At 40.4% G+C, this 18,084-nt stretch overlaps 1 protein-coding gene across 1 annotated transcript; it reads right to left on the bottom strand.

Moving 5' to 3' along the window:
• On the bottom strand, positions 1-5,603 carry LOC104454608 (F-box/WD-40 repeat-containing protein At3g52030). The gene is made up of 9 exons (XM_010069512.3): positions 5,187-5,603; positions 4,534-4,734; positions 3,975-4,029; positions 3,116-3,214; positions 2,548-2,651; positions 1,877-1,966; positions 1,593-1,732; positions 800-884; positions 1-625 (listed from the first exon to the last, which is right to left on the bottom strand). Exons 1-9 carry the CDS (start codon positions 5,366-5,368, stop codon positions 277-279), a joined length of 1,305 nt encoding a protein of 434 aa, XP_010067814.2. The 5' UTR covers positions 5,369-5,603; the 3' UTR covers positions 1-276.
• Positions 5,604-18,084: the final 12,481 nt, after the last annotated feature.

Genomic DNA, 18,084 nt, shown 5'->3' with positions numbered 1-18,084 from the left:
TTTATAAATAGGTTTTGTCATGCAGAAATTTTCTATTGGCCACTTGGACTGAATAATTTCGAGAAAACATACTCTTTTCTCTAATTACAGGAGGCCCAGATACATCAAATTTCTAATTAAGTGATCTCATCAGAAATTTTCTTTCAATTTGTTTGAACAACTACGATCATGTCAATACAAATTGCCTTATCTCTTCATTCTTTTTTTCTGCTTTTCTCCACAACTGGAAAAAAGAAAAAACCAGAGAACCTATAACGACCTCCAAAGGAGCAGCTTCTAGTGAAATTTCCACAATCTTATTTGCTTTTCATTGTGAGCGGTGACAACTTTCTTCATTCCCACGGCCAAACACGTAATCTGAGGCCGAGCAGCTCTAGGAATGCTGTCGATTTGAGCATCTTCTGAGAGCCTTCTTCCCTTTCTTTTCTCTACCCCTCCTGAAGAAGCTGATGATACTGGTTGGTCCATGATGTAACTTGAGACTAGTTCGCCCGTGCTTTGATCCAAAACACGCAGCACCCCGTCTATTCCACCAACAACCAGCGTTGACGTATCATACTGCATGTGTCCAAGCGAGTACAGCACATTCGGGCTCACTCGTCTTTCCCACAGAACCCCCATTTTCCTGAACAATTAGCATCTTCTCATTTATCAGCTGCCTTTTTTTTGTCTAAGGGTATCGAATATCATGATTAAATAAAGCGCACATTCACTCTACATGTTCAGTAAGTGTGGGACTTTCTTAATTTCATAAAGGTAACGATAGGAGAAAAAGTGACAGTCATAAACTTTAAAGTACCTGAGATCCCAACAAGATGCATATCCAGAAGCACATCCAGCAAACACTAAATTTGAACCAGGGTTGAAACACAATGTCTTTATGCCTGTCAAAAATAGATAAGTTCAAGTAGGTTAGATACGGTGCAAGCATTTCCTGAGGCAATTTATCATATCCAGCTGAAGGAAGAAAAAGAAACCCGCATGGTGCAGACAAACAAGATAAATTTGACTCGTGATATGGTGAAGGTTTTGATGTTTAAGTGCACATGCAACCTAAAATCATGCAGCAAAGAGGAAGATAAGCAATCATGAGACCACTTTGACCATATTAAGACTCTTGATATGGTGCCATGAAAATCCATCATGACATTCATCAGTATCGCATCGCAGACCAAAAGAAAGATCCATGAACAAATCATTTCTACACAACCAAAACCCACAAGTCCGCACTGATACCACCATGGCCATTGACAACACAATATTCAACATTCAGGAAATTTTTTCCCCATGCGCAGGTAAAAGGACTAGCTGAAAGATGAGTTACCATCAAGAGCTTAAGAAATCTAGTTTTGGAAACAACTAAAAAGTTGGAGGACAAACTAGAATCATCCTTGAAGGCATTAGCTATATAACCACGGGGAATATTTACCACCCGCATTCCTACAACATAAGTTTAGAACCTTGTGCTAAACCAATGCTCAAAATTTGTGTAAAGAAAAAGCATGAGAAATTCATAGGTCAAGACATTTACTGATAAAAATCTAAATTGAACATGAAAACTTGAAACTAAGCTGAACAAGCAAGCAAACAACCTATGCGATCATGTGGCCTCAATGTTGCTACTCGCTCATCAGACGAAAGGCCTGATATTGTGATGCTGCCAAGTGAGGAACCACTAAAAATCAACTGCTCACTGCTCAAAGATAAGCAGGTCACTGGGGCAGAATGCATCCTGCAGTCGACCAGAATTATCATTAGCAAATCATTATAGTATCATCACCTTACCAATGTATCATAAGAGGATCGACATCAAACTTAGGTTCACTGAAGAAATTCTATTGACGGAAGTTACAACAAGCAAAGCAGAATAACATACCTAATGATTCGAGAACATTTCCGACTGTACATGTCAAACACACGAACAGTACCATCCTCACATCCAACAACTGCCTCGGGATCAAGGTAACTGCAGATCAGATGTCAGTCTTACAATAATCAAATCTGTTGTTACACCAGCAACTACACTGAGATAAAAATAAAGAAACCGACTTACTGGAGTCTATTATTTCAATAGGTAGGCATCCTAGAGACAAATGACAGAATGATTAAGAATGATAAAGCAACATTAATTGCACTGTGTCTTCTTATAAAATTAAAAAAGCTGATCTTTAATTATTCGATGCTTAATAGGTATGGCAATTTTGCCAGCTTCCCGGTCAAGGATAGTCCAGAGTAATTTTTAGCATTGTTGATTAAAATGAAAGCTCCATTTGTTCTCATCTACATAAAGTTGGAAGATACAGATCCACATATTTCACAAGAAAGACATCCCAAATTCACTTCCAATATGAACATTAGATACTGACTCAAATGACAAGTCCATAACATGGAATGCCTATTTCCATGCAATCAAGTAAAAAAGTCTCTGTTAATAACCATCCGGGAAATTCAATAGACTGTGTCCCACGAATATCTAAAGTATAGCAGGTTTTAATGAAATTATTACTCTGAAAAGGCAAATAATATCCAAGTGAGATTTCAACGCACCGCAGACACAAACCCTTAGGAAAGGTTCCTTCACGGGAGGGAAATATGCTTCTCTGGCCCCCACGCCTCCATATGCCTATGCGAGTGCCAATCAAGCCAACGATCTGCAGAAAGTCGACAGGAGACTTTTAGAATTTCTTATGTATATAGCTGCAACATATTATGCAACCAAGCAAAATTAATCATCATTAGACCTTCATCCATCTCAAGAACCAGCAGCTAGTCAACCACATGATAGAGGTGGAGAGCATCAGCTTTATGATATTCAGCAAGACTAAAAAGTAATTATGGTGGAAACATAGCAAGCCATTTAGAGATGCATTTCTGTGCAGGAAGCACCTTTATATGGAAATTATGGATTGTGTGGAGAAATTGCCAGAATATGTTTCTGAATTAAAGGGTACTGCAAATTTAATGAAAAGCTACCATACACTTAAAAATTAGGCTGTCAAGACAAAAGAGCACCTCATATGCACAGAAATAACCGTATTACATATATGGTCGTATTTGTGCAAGAATGGGTTGTTCCCTTTGCCACCATCTCAAGAGAAAGAAATCTTAATAGTACCTTGCTTTCATCAAATTCATAATCAATTAAAGAAACTGCATGTGGAATAGCATACTCTCCAAGGCATTTGAAGCTTTCAGCTGACCAGAGATGCATAACCTAACATCACAGCACACCATTAGTGGTCATGAGAGAAAGAGAAGTTAGACACCATAAAAGATTGAAAGAATGTTTATCACAATTTAGCAAGTGAACAGTATTAAAAAAAAAATCAGAGAGAGAGAGAGTTAACTACTATGCAAGTGATTGATCACTGCCTTTAGACCTTAACTGATATTTCATCAAGAGTTAGACATGATAAGTTTACCCCCACCAGGATGAATCATTCGAAAACCACTCTCAAGAAAGCTATTTGATTCATTTTTACTATCTAATGTGCCACCATAGTAAGAAGCTAGCAACAAGTCAAGGGCAAGAAGCATGATAGAAAATATCATATCCCCGACACATTAATCATGTAACCAGCTCATGAGAAGGTAGATAAATACAATAGGATAGCACAGGAGGAACAATATTTGCACTTTTTCTTCTTATTTCAGGTTAATATCCTTTTGTATTAGACCTCTGGCCAGAGAATTAAAAAAAAAAACTATGTTATTACATTATATGAGAACAAATATCTTTTGTTTGGGCTCTTAGCTCATGCTACCAATGTAATGCACACAAAGGAGATTCTATCAACAAGAAAAGCAAAGGAAAATAAGTCTTGAAGTACAAGTTCTAGTCATGACTTCCTTGCGATCAGCAGTAGCTTTATTCGAATAAGCCACCCAGGGAATCATCTGCGTAAATCTCATAATGGTACCTCTTTCAGGTAAATCCCGAGAAAAAAGCAGTGGTGCATCAAAGAAGACTGTACCTTGTCGCCTACACCAGTGAGGATCAAACCCATCTTCATTCGGCACTGATTGACCCTAACAGAGAGTATAATTAAAAGCTAGTCTAAACAAGAAAAATTGGAAAAATGGATAAAAGAAACTATAAATCTTATTTTGGACTATTTGCACGACCTTGGTAAAGATTAAATTCACCTGTTCTGATTAAGATTTCATTTAGTCTCTTTGCTAAACAAAACCTGTCGTTTATTCAATCATTTAAAACTGAGGAATTGTTGAATCCTTATATTTAATTCATTCTCTTCCTCAGTGACTTATCAGCAAATGGTATGCTGTATGCTCACCAAAAGGTAGTAAATACTATGTCATGGTAAGTGAAGTATCCAACTACCCTGTCCCATCAATGGTAAACAACCAGAGACACGTGCTCCCAAAAGAGCATAAAGAAATTTGTTCCCGAGAATGAGTAAAAGCTCATGCTAATAGAGGGTAATCACGAAAGCAGCAAAATGCATGGTGGTTTTGTTCAAATTAAAACATGGCGGAGAGGAAGTGAGACCGTAGTGGTAATGGAAAACTTACCCGATTGAATGCCCTTTCCATTGATCAACTTGAACATCCCCTTCTCTCAAAGAAGATTGGTGACGTTGTATTGCCCATTCCCGCATATAATATCTCAGTGGTTTCTGTGAGAGTGCGGGCATATCGGAAGAATGTGCATAACTGCCACGTCGCCTGTAATACAAGTCCTGCAACAACTTGGATTTGCTGACAATATCGTTCCTGCAAAACCAGGGGGGTAAAATGCGTTTCAAAATGAAGCATATCCCTCCAAATTCTTTGATTAGCTGAAATCAACATAGGCTGATTTTAAGCCCATCCAAAAAACAACCACTAGTCTGGAGAATATTCAATTCAAAAAGACGAACTGAGATTATAATGATGCTCTCCCCGAAATCCATAAGACATAAAGCATCATTTGCAGCACTTTCCGTCTAATCGAGAAATACACGTCTAAAGTTTTCAATTCACGGTATTTCCGATCCAATTCCTTCATACTTCAACTCGTTCCAATGCGCTGCCCACTACATATCATCTACTAAATGGCGAGCGAAGGGTTAAAGACAGCTCAAGAACCATAACTCCGAAGAAATTTTCCAGCTTTCGGCACTAAATTGAACTGAAGTGCCAAACGAGAGGGAGAGGGAGAGGGAGAGGGAGAGGGAGAGACAGACCAGAATTTGCAGACGGAAGAACAGTGAGCAAGGTCGAAGGGGCCGAGCAAGGAGAAGACCATGCAGAGAATGTCGTGGTCGAGAGAGTTTATGGAAGCGGTCCTCTCGCCGCCGCCGCCGCCGCCGCTCCTCCTCTTCTTCCCGGCCGGCGACCTCCCGTCGGCAAGCGACGGTCCCGTCATGCCCCCCGGCGGCGGGAGATCCTCCCTCGCCCCAAATTCGACGGTCCGCGGGAGACCAAAGGCTTCGAAGAACGATGGGACCACCGCCGATGGGTTTGCTTAGCGGAGCTCGAAGATTTAGGGCAGGGCAGTGGCGGCGGCGGCGGCGGACGCCGACGACTTCAACCGGCTCGAGATTTCCGGCGAGGGCGTCCCTTCCAGCGGGGATTTCTTCAACTCCATCAAGAACGACTTCGGACGACTCCGACACCGATTAATTCATTTCTGCCATGAGGAGATGTGGGCTTCTATAGGCCCAACGGCCCATTTGGTCATTGAAAGATTATTGATAATTGAGGATCCAAGATCAATTTTCAGATGCACCTATCTCAATGGGTTCAGTGCATCCTAAATCTCGATAGTAATTTTTCACGTAAGATCACATGATGTAATGGCTTTAATTCCGTGTGGATTTGATTACTATCGTTGAGTATTGTTTTTCAATTTGCATTGCATGTTCAGTTAGTGCATATACCTCCTCAGTTAAACTAATCATTCTTTTAGATTAATCTACTTGCGTCTTATGGTTGAATAGATATCACGAGTCATGAGGATAAGAGCTTCTCTAGACCCAAGGATTCTTTGACCTAAAAAGGAAAAAAGACCTGAGGGCCCGTTTGGTCATAGAATGATCATTTATGATGGAGGATCAAAGATCGATTTTTTGATGCATCTAATTCAATGGGCTTAGTGCATTCAATATTTTGATTCTAATAATTCTTCACATGATCTAATGGCTTTAATTCACTGAATTGGTGCTAACCAATTATGGTTACATAACGATGAGAGAATTACCTACCGATGGTACATTTATTGAATCACAATTTGACCCCCAAAGAGAAAGACAAAAATCATGACATGCCACATGTTTTATGGCACGATTAATTACATTATATTACCTCCTACAAGAATGATAATGCAGCATTCAGCTTTTTTTTTTTTTTTAGTTTATTAAGAGATGCAGTATCTGTACTAAACAGTCCTCTACGAAGTTGACTACAATAGTTTGACCAAAAAAAAAAAGTTGACTACAATAGTAAGCAGAGGTAACTTCAAAGTATCCAAATGGAAAAAACAGATGACCTCACGGCCATCAAAATTGAACTTCAAACCTGTAAAAATCTTAAAAGTAAACTCCGCTCAAAATCAAACTCCAGACAACCGATATGGTCTAAGCTGATGGCTTAGAGGCAGCAGAAAGCCGAGACCTTTTCCTGGCCAAACTCTCACTGCGACGTTCTCTCTGCTCCTTCAATCTGGTGCCAAGGAGCTTCTGGCAGTCAGCAGCTTCAGCCCTGGCCTTGGCAATTCTTTTCTTCGTGTCAGCAATCCTCGCATGCTTCCTTTGCAGAGTCGATGGAGTGACCAACCTCTGAATCTTGGGGGTTTTGCTCACCTTCTTTCCTATAATTTTGCGGCCACAGATACTGGGTCGACATTGAAGGTAAATTTGTAAAGAACAGTCACTAGCTGTACATGACAGTTTCATTCCCTTATAGATAAGGGGAACACGCGCTATCATGGAAACATACCAGATTTTGTCATAAATGTTCTGCGGTAAGTGTTGACATATTTGCAGACATCATCTTCCTTCGAAAGGTTGAAGAACTTGTGAATCTTCAAAGCCCTTTTAGGACCTCGCATCCTTGGTTTCTCGGTGTCGGTGGACCAGGGAGCTCACTCTCGCCCTTCTTTACGATAACCAAATTCAGAACAGAAAGGTCAGGGCTGACAATGCCCCCACGCACAGACTTCCTCCTCCTCTCTCCATTCCTCCTTCCGTATCCGCAGAAGCAAGGGGTCCCTGACCAGATGATGAATAAACCTTATTTTATACTTCAAGAAGGGAAATAAAAGTTGGGCCATCAAATATGCCAAATCGGACAGTGTAGCAGTAACTCTACAAAGATGCTGCCAATATTAACACCTCACCTTGTGCCCTGTTTTAAGCCTATTGTAAGACGAAAAGATTTCATTCCTCTTTTCAGGCTACAGACTCGCCTACGAGACGTGGAAGCCATTAGTCAGCGGCAAATAATATTTGGCATTCGAGAAAAAACACATAAATTAGGCAGAACTGGACAACCGAAGAGGCTACAGCAATGGCAGAATGAACACATGTAACATATTCACGTCATATATTGTAAATACTACATGTATTGCAGTGTCCAAGGACTACGCAAACTCGGCATCAACTGCAAAGTTTATGGGAACATACATTGATAAGATAAATTCTTTATCAAGCAGGAAAGAAGTGAAAAATCTACTCAAGATTTAGCATTTATAGTCCCCCCGCCCCCACCCATGAAGCCTTTTCTCTATCTAAAGCCAAGCCTGATTTGTGAAAAGGGCAATCCGGATATATCCGGATTTATCCCATACGCTACTGATGATCAAGACAGGTTGGAAAAACTCAATGCATAGAACACACTCCCCAACACCAACAGCAGAATGTCTTAACAAGCAAAACGACGAGAATAGACTGTAAGCGCAGAAAAGAATTTCCAACCACACGACGTCGAACTCAAGAACTAAACCCACTATTGGACCGACTTGCATTAAATCCAACGAGCATAAAGAAAGAGCAAAGAGAGGGAGAACTAACAATTTCTGTTCATCGTCCATCTCGAACCTCGTCTGGCGGCCAGTGGTAGGGTGGGCGATGTTGAGCTGCGAAAGCACACAAGCAAAGAGAAACCGAAAAAAAAGATTTGAGTAAAACTTCCCGAGCATCCTTCGATCAGAGCGTGGGTGGAGAGAAGGAGACTGAACCTTCATCTTGGTTCGGAAGAGGTGATGGCGCAGTGGCGGGGCTACGAGGGTGGCCTTGCGCGGGAGGAGCTTGAATCTGCCTTTTCTGCAGGCTGATGTGGGCTCTGCCAACTCAAAGTACGCGTCAATTTAACGAAGAGAAAGAACCGAAGTCCACAACAATTTATAATTTCAATCAAACCTATCTCAATTTTTTCAAGAAATATATCGCTACTTCTTGCGTTAAAAAAGTTAAAAAGAAGAAGAAGAAGAAAAGTAATAGGTTAAACAATAGGTTTGCTTTCTCCTGCTCCTCCCTATTCCTAGAAAACAAAAGATGGCAGATTAATATGAGGAAGAGAGAAGGGTTGCTGCCCTCTGCAAGAGCTTAGGTAAGCTATGGTCTGAAGAAGATGTGGTAGATGTTACAGGTGCTATTCCAGAAGAGAATTTGTTAGAATGTCGAAAAACTCTGTTTGGGAAATTTTTCTCCAAGCCGAATGTCAACTATGCAGCTTTTGTCAATACTATGAAAAGAGCTTGGAGAACTGAAAATTTTACATGTGCAGTAATAGAGTTTGGCTACTTTTCTTTCTCTTTCCAGTCGGAAGCTGACAAACAAAGAGTTTTTGACTCTGGACCATGGTCTTTCTTTAGTAACCTGCTAGTATTATAGCAATGTGACCCTGACACTCCCCTGAAATGTGTTATGAATTTAACCATTGTGCCTTTTGGGTACACTTTGCTGGCCTTCCCTTTGGGAGAGTGACAAATGAAATTGTTAGAGACATTGCATCAAAGCTGGGTGAAGTAATAGAAGTGAAATTAGAAGCAAAGGGAAACAACAACTACAGGATTGGCAAGGCAAAGGTAAAGTTGAATTTGGAAAACCCTCTGAAGACTAGAGTTATTGTGAATCTAGAAAGCAAGAGGCTGTGGGTCAAGTTTAAATATGAGAGACTTCCGCATTACTGTTATTTATGTGGGAAAATTGGCCACTATGCCACATTTTGTAAAGAAATACCTTATGAGAATTTAGGATTGGCTGAAAACTTACCAGGAAGATTTGGGCACTGGTTAAGAGTAGAAGCGCGGGAGCTAAGTCCATATAGGAAAATCTTCTATGGAAAACAGAACAATCTACATGAAGAAGGTCGAGTGTGCCTGAGAGCCAAATACCTGCAAAGGAGACACAGGTGCAAGATCAAAATTAGAAACAAAATCCTCTTATCAGTGAACAGAACACTGCTGCCTATCAAACCACTCAAAAGGAAAATAGCCATAATCCTTCCTCTCGAGCACTAGTAATCATGGGAGAAAAAAGCCACCAAAAGAGAGGAAGTTGTTGTTTAGATGAAGAATCTGTAATGGTTATATATGAAGAACAACTAAAGGAAGTGGAGGTGGCAATGCAAGAGAACTCAACAGGCGAAACGGGACTAATTAGGCACAAATCTAAGAGCACCAAGTTATCCTCCTCAAAAAAAGGGAAACGATTCTGCTCTTATGGTGCTCAAACATCAAAAGCACAACTCATAGAGAACACACAGCTAGTGGAGACTCCCATTCAAGTGATAGAGAAGTCAAATCAATGGGCTTTGGTGGCTAGCCCTAAGAAGCCACTGAATTATCCATAAAGATATTGAGTTGGAATTGTCAGGGGTTGGGCACACCCCTGACAATTCAAACTTTGAGAGTCCTAGTGACTCAGGAAAGGCTCAATATTATCTTTATTATGGAAGCTAAAAATCAAGAACAAAAAGTGCATCGGATAAGGAGGAGGCTGGAATTTCAGCATAGTTTCTTAGTGAATCCGGAAGGCATAGTAGGGGGCTTGGCCATTTTCTGGGATAACCAGGTTCATTTATCTATTGACTCTTTCTCGGCAAATGCTATCAATGCTCAATGTCAAATTACAACAACCAAACAGAGAATGCATATTACTTTTCTACATGCTCTAGTTAAATTTCAGCAGAGGGTATTATTATGGGAGGCTATTCACAGAGAAAGTCTACATTATTATCTACCTTGGCTGTGCATGGGGGATTTTAATGAAATTCTATATCACTGGGAAAAAGTGGGGAAGAAAAGAGCAGAAAATTACTGTCTCACAGCCTTTAGAGACTTTCTGCACCAATGCTCTCTGATGGACTTGGAAAGCAAAGGATGCGCATTCACCTGGACAAATAACTAGAGAAGGAGAACACTTGGTCAAGAAACACCTAGAAGAGCTTTGTGTAATCTAGAATGGAGAATTGCACACCCCACATTAGAATGTTCAGCACTACCAGCTATAGGGTCTGATCACAGCCCTATCATATTAACACTCAACCCACAGTAGAAACGAAGAGGCAAAAGATTTAAATATGAAGCCTTTTGGTAAGAAGATGAGGAATGCGCACAACTAGTAAAGGCAACATGGATTGAATTTATTACTAGCGATTAAATGTGGTGGAGAAACTACAACTTGTGGCACAAAAGCTGATGAAGTGGAGTAAAAATAAATTCTCTAACGCAAAAAAGAGGATTGAATGGCTGAAGAATGAATTACAAGACTTGATGAATTACACGGGCATATCTCAAGATAATGAGGCAGTAAAGAAGATAACACAAGAAATAGAAAAATTGTAGCAACAAGAGGAGATGTATTGGAGAATGCGATCGAGAATAAGCTGGTTAAAATGGGGGATAGCAACACAAAATTCTTCCACACCATAGCTATTCAAAGAAGAATTAGAAACAAAATCTCTTTGCTAAAAACTAAAGATGATGTTTGGGTAAGAGAGGACCAACATTTAAAGGAAATGACGGAGCAATACTTTAAAAAGCTCTATGAGTCAGTGGGACCTCGTGATTTCCAACCTATTCTTCAACAAATCCCAACATTGGTGGATGAGAGTATGAACCAATAGCTGATCGGCCCTATCACTTTGGAGGAGGTAACTACAGCTATGCAACAACTAGGTGCCACAAAAGCTCCTAGACCAAATGGGCTTCATGGCCTTTTCTTCCGAAGTCATTGGCCAGATTTATGTTAGGAAATATTCAAGGAAACTCAGAATTTCTTCACTACCGGATACCTAAATCCTGATATAAACCAAACACAAATAACCCTTATTCCCAAAATTCCAAACCCAGAAAAACTCGAGCAATATCGCCCAATTAGCCTATGCAATTTCATCTATAAAATCATCTCAAAAGTGTTGACAAACAAACTCAAGCCTATATTACCGAACCTTATTGCTGAAGAACAAAGTGCTTTTGTGGGGGGAAGGCAAATACAAGATAATATTATGCTTGTGCAGGAAGTTCTACACAGATTGAAAACCAGGGAGCGGAAAAGGAAGTTCCAAGCTATTCTAAAACTTGATATGCAGAAGGCGTACGATCACATCGAATGGGATTTCCTTAAAGCATGTTTAACTAAGATGGGATTCTGTGATCAGTGGGTCCAATGGGTGATGCAGTGTGTTTCGACAGTATCATTCAACGTCAACTTTAATGGAGAACCCCTACCTTACTTCAAGCCTACAAGGGGGATTCGACAAGGTGATCCATTATCTCCCTATCTTTTTATTCTAGTGGCCAATGTTTTATCAAACATGATAAGACAAGCAATAGAAGATAGCACACTTAAAGGAATTAAGATGAATAGTAGCTGTCCTACGTTGTCATATTTACTTTTTGCGGATGACTCCATTTTCTTTCTACATGGAACAATATTGGAATGTGAAAATCTAGCGGCCATCCTACACCAATACTGCTTTGCTTCAGGTCAGGCTATCAATCTGAATAAATCATACATATATTTCAGCAAAAGCTGTCCAACTACCTTGAAGAGAAACATGGCTTCAGAACTAAGAGTTCCAGAAATTAAGAAAATAGGAAAGCACTTAGGAGTTCCTTCGGATTGGGGGGCTTCAAAGAAAGATATGTTCACTTGGATCATTGCTAGAGACAACATGAAGTTGGAAAGTTGGAAGGAGAATTTATTCTCCAAAGCAAGGAAGGAAATATTGATTAAATTGGTGATACAGGTTATTCCTCAATATGCCATGACTATCTTTAAAATCCCTATTTCAATTTGCAAAGCTATTGAGATGAAAGTTGCTAACTTTTGGTGGAAAACTAGTAACAAAAGTGTTGGGATTCATTGGAAAAAATGGAAAAATCTGAAACTCAGGAAGGATGAGGGGGGTCTTGGTTTTAAATATTTAATTGCTTTCAACAAGGCTATGCTAGGTAAGCAAGCCTGGCAAATTTCTCAGTATCCTTAGTCCTTCTTAAGCCAAGTAATGAAAGGTCTATACTATCCATAGTGTGGTTTTTGGAAAGCTAGAAAAGGCTCAAGACCTTCATGGGGATGGCAGAGTATTTTGCTGGGAAGAGAATCCATATCTCCACACGTAATGTACTCAATCGGTAATGGGAAAGAAATTTTGATTAGAGATGACAAATGGCCAAAGAGCAAACCTATTGGTGGCCTAGCAACAAGTGGGGAACCAGAGCAGGTGGCCGATGTAATTGATCCCGAGACTGGAAAATGGAATGAACTCATGATAAGATCGCTATTTGATGACCAACGAGTCCAAGAAATACTTGCAACCCCTATAGGAATGCCTAATGCAGAAAACAAGTTGGTTTGGATGAAAACAAATCCGCTCATACACAATAAAGAGCGACTACTTCTCAACCAGAAAAAGATCAACCACCAAACATATAATAGCAGCAACTTCATCTCATCAGACAAAACCCAAACTGTGGAAACACATCTGGCACTCTGGAACCCTCCCCAAAATCAAATTGTTCCTATGGAATGCATGTCAAAATGCTTTACCCACGATGGACAATTTGTATAAGTGAAAGATCGTACCTGACCCGGTATGCCCTCTATGCAAATAGGAAGTTGAAACCGTGGAACACACCCTTCTGCTCTACCCTTAGACACCCCACATATGGAAATCAAATCCCCTGCAAATTAAAATTTCAAGAATAGGGTTAACCAAGTAGATGAGTGGTTGTATAAGGTAAAGGCCGACCCAAGTAGTACCATCAAGTTCGACCAAATTGCTGCTACCCTCTGGAGCATCTAGAAGGACCGAAACCAATACATATTCGGCCACCGTCCCCTGCAACTGCAGCAAATAGTATTCAAGGCAATTGCTCTACAAGAAAACTACACTAAATGGCATCGAAAATCAAAAGGAGAGCCACACAACACGACTCAACCCAACCGATGGCAACCCCCGACTCCAGACTTGCTAACAATCAACATTGATGCGTCCTTTGCTCCAGACAACGCAGCTGCTTCAGATTCTCGAGAGAGTAGAGGGCCGGATGAGCACAGGGGAGTTGTTGTGTGCATATGCCAAGACTTCAGGGGTCACCTAGTCGACGGATTCACCAAACCAGTTGCAGCCTCCTCGGAGGAGCAGGCGGAGGCTATCGCCCTCTTCGAAACCCTAATTTTCCTCTCGAACAGAACTCATCTCAATTTGTAAGTGCTTTCTAACAGCCTTCTACTTGTGCAAGGCATTATGACTTCGATGGAGATCAGTTGGGAAGCACAACCCATCTTGGACTTGGCCAAATCAAAACTGAAGGAGTTCCCGGGCCTCTCCCTGGCCCACTGCAACAGGGAATCAAATAGGCCAGCTGATTGGCTCGCGAAAGCATGCAGATCTAAATGTCTTCCGTCTAATTGGTTATTTAACCCTCCGCTTGCATTATTTGATTTGTTATGCGCTGATGTTTTTAATGTAATTCCCCCAAACTTGACTAAGTAAATCAATGGCAGTCTTATTTCGACCAAAAAAAAAAAAAAACAATAGGTTTGCTTGGTTCGATTTGGTTTCAAAAGAGTTGAAACCGAACCACCGGTGTTTTGGAAAAGGTACCCTTGAACCGAACCAAATCGAACCCTAAAAAAATAGCTTAGTTTGCTTTGATTACTATTAGTGATATATACTTAATCATGAAAGATATGGAGAATCAAAGGAAATATTTTTAATATTTTTAATTGATATAGAGAATCAAAGATAATATCCTCTAATATGTCCAACGGAGCTCCACCTATTGATAAATAGCCCCAAAAAGAACACCCCTATGGAATGGGCAAATTGGTCGGGTGTCAAGCGGATTTACAGAGCAGCAATTGAATGAAACGTGTTTTGATTTTCACCAATTGCATGTAAATCGGATCACATGCATAGACCAAGCACTTGAATTTAACCAATTCTATTAGTGGTTATTGCATTTATTTTGGTCCCAACTTGGTTTCCTGGAATTCTGAAAAACAACCTACCGTTGCCCAATCCAACCATGAATTGGAATACAAAGGGGTGGCTAATGCGACCTCTAAATTACTATGACTATTACATCTCCTTCGAGATCTTTGATACACTCTCCACCGGTCACCACTTGTTCTTGCGATAATGTAGGGGAAATCTATTTGGCCACAAATCCCATCTTCCATAAACAAACCAAGCATGTGGAAATTAACTACCATTTTGTTCTTGATTTAATTAGTAATAAGCAGTTGGAAGTTCAATGTACTTCTTCACAAGCGCAAACGGCTGATTTCATGACAAAACCTTTATTCAAATCCCAATTTCTTATTTTACTCAACAAGCTCACGGTAACTCCGCCACCATTTTGCTTGAGGGGGTGTGATGGATCATATCTCCCAGGACAAAACATCTTCCACAAATCTATGCCAATCTCGTTGATAGAGTCAATCTTTCATAATACGTGCTAATTCCATTGAGAGAGCAAATCTCCTACAATATGTGATAATATTGTAGATTCTTATCTTTTGTAAAATATTTTTGATTATTATTTTCCCACTTATGTACATGCTATAAATATAATACCAATCTCCACATCAAATATATGCGATCAAACTCAAAATCATAATCTTTCAGACATAATCGCCGTAGTGGTGGAATTCAACTGGCGATTGTCCAGGCGATCTCCGGATCTTGTCTTTCCCTTTCCGTCCCTCTTGAGAGTGCAGCCTAGTATTGGGTGCTTCCTTTAATCTATGGCAATCGATTGCATGAAGATGGCCCTTGTCGATTCCAATATTCTGGAACTTTGCTTTGTAGAGAGAACATAGAATTTCTCCTTGCTTCTTTACATTGACATGAACCATGGACGTCGAGAGAAATAGAGAAAAAAGAGAGTAGAAAACAAGAGTTGTGTTCTTTAGGGTTCTTCCGCATTCTCTCCTCTCTCATTCCTCTTTAAGCCGCTTGAGAGAGAGAGAGAGAGAGAGAGAGAGAGAGAGAGAGAGAGAGGGTACAAAAAGGCTTTTAATATTGGATATCAATGCAAGACAAACGTGCTATACGTAATGGCATACGACTAAATATGGACGACGTGCCTCATTTCATGGATCTATAACCCATACCAGTAGTCTAATACTGGTTTATAAAGTAAGTGTTCGTATTTGCAAGTGATTTAGTCTTTGCCTCATGTTGACACCTAAATTTTGGCGAATCGCTTAGTCATTTATTGCATTAAAAAATTAAGGGTTAATTTTATTTCTGAAAAAATAGTTAATTGCATAGCATATAGTTTTAGGTGCATTTATTTCTTAATTTGCATTTACATTGGTAGGTGACAAATGGGTTCAAATTGATGGTTCAGAATATTAATTTAGTGAATTGATTTAAGCATAAATGGAGTAAATTGGCCAAGCCCATATCCTCGGAAAGATTTTACGGATTGATTTATGCGAGATTTCAAATTTTAAAAGAATCCTTTTGCAATCCTAAATCGTATCAAAAGCAAATATTACATTTGGAAAAAGGAATTTTCGTGGATATGGATTTGGAAAATTAAAATCTAACTCGCGGCCTATAAATAAAAAATGCGTAGGGTTTGAGGAGGAGGCCACACATGTTGAATACACGGCCACATTAAAGGGAGGCTTTTTTGGAGGGTTTTTCTCTTAGTCGAAGTAAAAGAAGAGTGAAAAAGGCTTTCTTCCTCGTCCATCTTCAGTCAAAGGAGAGCTTTTTCTCTTTTCTTTTCCTGAAAAATTGCAGAAAAAAAGGAAAAGTCTGCAAGGAGAGTGACGTGAGAGAGAGAGAGAGAAGGAAAAGGTAAAAAGTAAAAAGGCAGAGGTGAGGGGACGTTTACTGTTCATCGTCTCCCTCACACTCGCCGGCTCCGCTTTGCCCTCCACCCGCAGCCGCGAAGCCACCGAGCCGCACGAGTCGCCTCATCTGCACGCCGCTCGAACCTCCGCCTCAGCACCTCGCCTCTTGCTCGCTCGGTGGCTGAAGCCCGCCGCGCCTGCGCCCCACCGCAACACCAGTCACTTCCGCAACCCGAGCGCCCCAACTCTGCCTCTGCCATCGCCGACCCGAAGCCCCGGACGCCGCGCCAATCCCTGCCGTTGCGACCTTCCTCTACAGATCTGTCTCCGTCGTCAGATCCCAAGCCACCGGTGACCCAGAGTCGCAGCCGAGTCGAGATCCAGCACCCGGAGTCCCTCTGCTTGCAAATCCGAGGTCCCCGACGATAGAAGCCCCGGACCCAGCTCGACCCTTCCCTTTCGCCGGTGCCGAGCCTCATCGAAGACCTAGATCTGACGCCGCCCTCACTCCGCGCCACGACGCTCGCCCCCGATCCTGTTCTCTCACTGGACGCCGCGCCCAACAGCCCGATCCAGACGCCGGAGCTCCTCATCGCAGCCACCAGAGGCCTCCCGCCGTCCCTGCAGCACCCCGCCGGCTGAAGCTCGTGATCCGAGCGCCCCGACGCAGCCCCGCGACGCAGGCCCTTGCCGACCCACGACAATCTCCTCGCCGGAGCTCCTCACCGTGCACCTGCTGTGCCCTCGCCGGAGCTCTGACGCCGGCCATCCTCCGCCCGGCGCCGTCCACCATTGTTTTTTTTTTTTAATTTCCTTTTTAGGTGATTTACTTTTTATCCTTTTATTTTTATTTATTTATCTAGTTATTTTAAATGCTGTCATTTTTGCTTAAGTTAGAACATGTGATGTCAATTTTAATTAATTATTTGTATAGTTTAGGCATTATCCTTAAAGTTTTGCCCAAAACTATATAATTATTAATTTGGTCGTAAGATGTCGGATCATTTTTTAATTATATTAATTTTTGGGCATTTTGTCGATAGACATTAATTGTTGAATCAATATAACTATTAATTTGATCCGTAAGAATTCGGATAAGACTTTTAGTTATTTTGATCTTCTTGTCGTGACATTCAAGATTATTGTAATCGTTAATTTGACCCTTGTGAGATGACGGGTTATTTTTCGATCATTGTAATTCTTTATTTGATTGAATATCTTGATTGTTTAGATTTAATGTTTAGTTGATAATTGCTTGTTTTTGAAAACCACTAAAAAAATCTAAAAAATATTTGAATTAGGATTCAGTTTGTTTTGAAATATTTTTTATCATGCATATCTAGGATAGGGACTTCAGTCTGAAAAATATAAAAAATGCATTCATTTAGGATTTTAGTTACATGTTTAATTACGTGGCAATTTTAAATTTTGAATTTTAAATAAAAAATAAAAGATAAAAAATATCATGCATATGTCATGTAGAATTAGGGCATGCTCCGCACGTCATTGCATATTAGATAGATCGCATGTTAGATTAAGATAATGTTTTAGTTCAAATTAGGATTTAATGTGACTTAATCCCTAGTTTAAATTAGATAGAATTTTAATCTAGCTAAATCATATCAAGTGCACGTCATTTAGTTTTTTATTAGGTTCATTTAATTAGAACTTCCTCATCATTAGATTAAGTCATTTAATAAATGTCGCATGACATATAACTCGCATACTAAATTGTATGCTGCATGTCATCTTAGTTTAAATAATTTTGCATGTCATCGCATCGCATTGCATGTCATTAGAATTAGGTAATTTAGATTGCATT

This window comes from Eucalyptus grandis, chromosome 7 (assembly GCF_016545825.1).
Source record: "Eucalyptus grandis isolate ANBG69807.140 chromosome 7, ASM1654582v1, whole genome shotgun sequence".
Classification (NCBI taxonomy): Eukaryota; Viridiplantae; Streptophyta; class Magnoliopsida; order Myrtales; family Myrtaceae; genus Eucalyptus; species Eucalyptus grandis.
The sequence above is the reverse complement of the archived record's forward strand: the minus strand, read 5'-3'. Positions and strand labels throughout refer to the sequence as shown.

Bases quoted from the DNA above. Each gene is read 5' to 3' on its own strand.
- LOC104454608 (XM_010069512.3), bottom strand. From the start codon at position 5,368: ATGACGGGACCGTCGCTTGCCGACGGGAGGTCGCCGGCCGGGAAGAAG. The intron at 4,030-4,533 runs GTAAGTTTTCCA...ACTCTCTGTTAG, and splicing joins TGGAAAGGGCATTCAATCGG to GGTCAATCAGTGCCGAATGA. The intron at 2,652-3,115 runs GTACTATTAAGA...GACTTTCTGCAG, and splicing joins ATGAATTTGATGAAAGCAAG to ATCGTTGGCTTGATTGGCAC.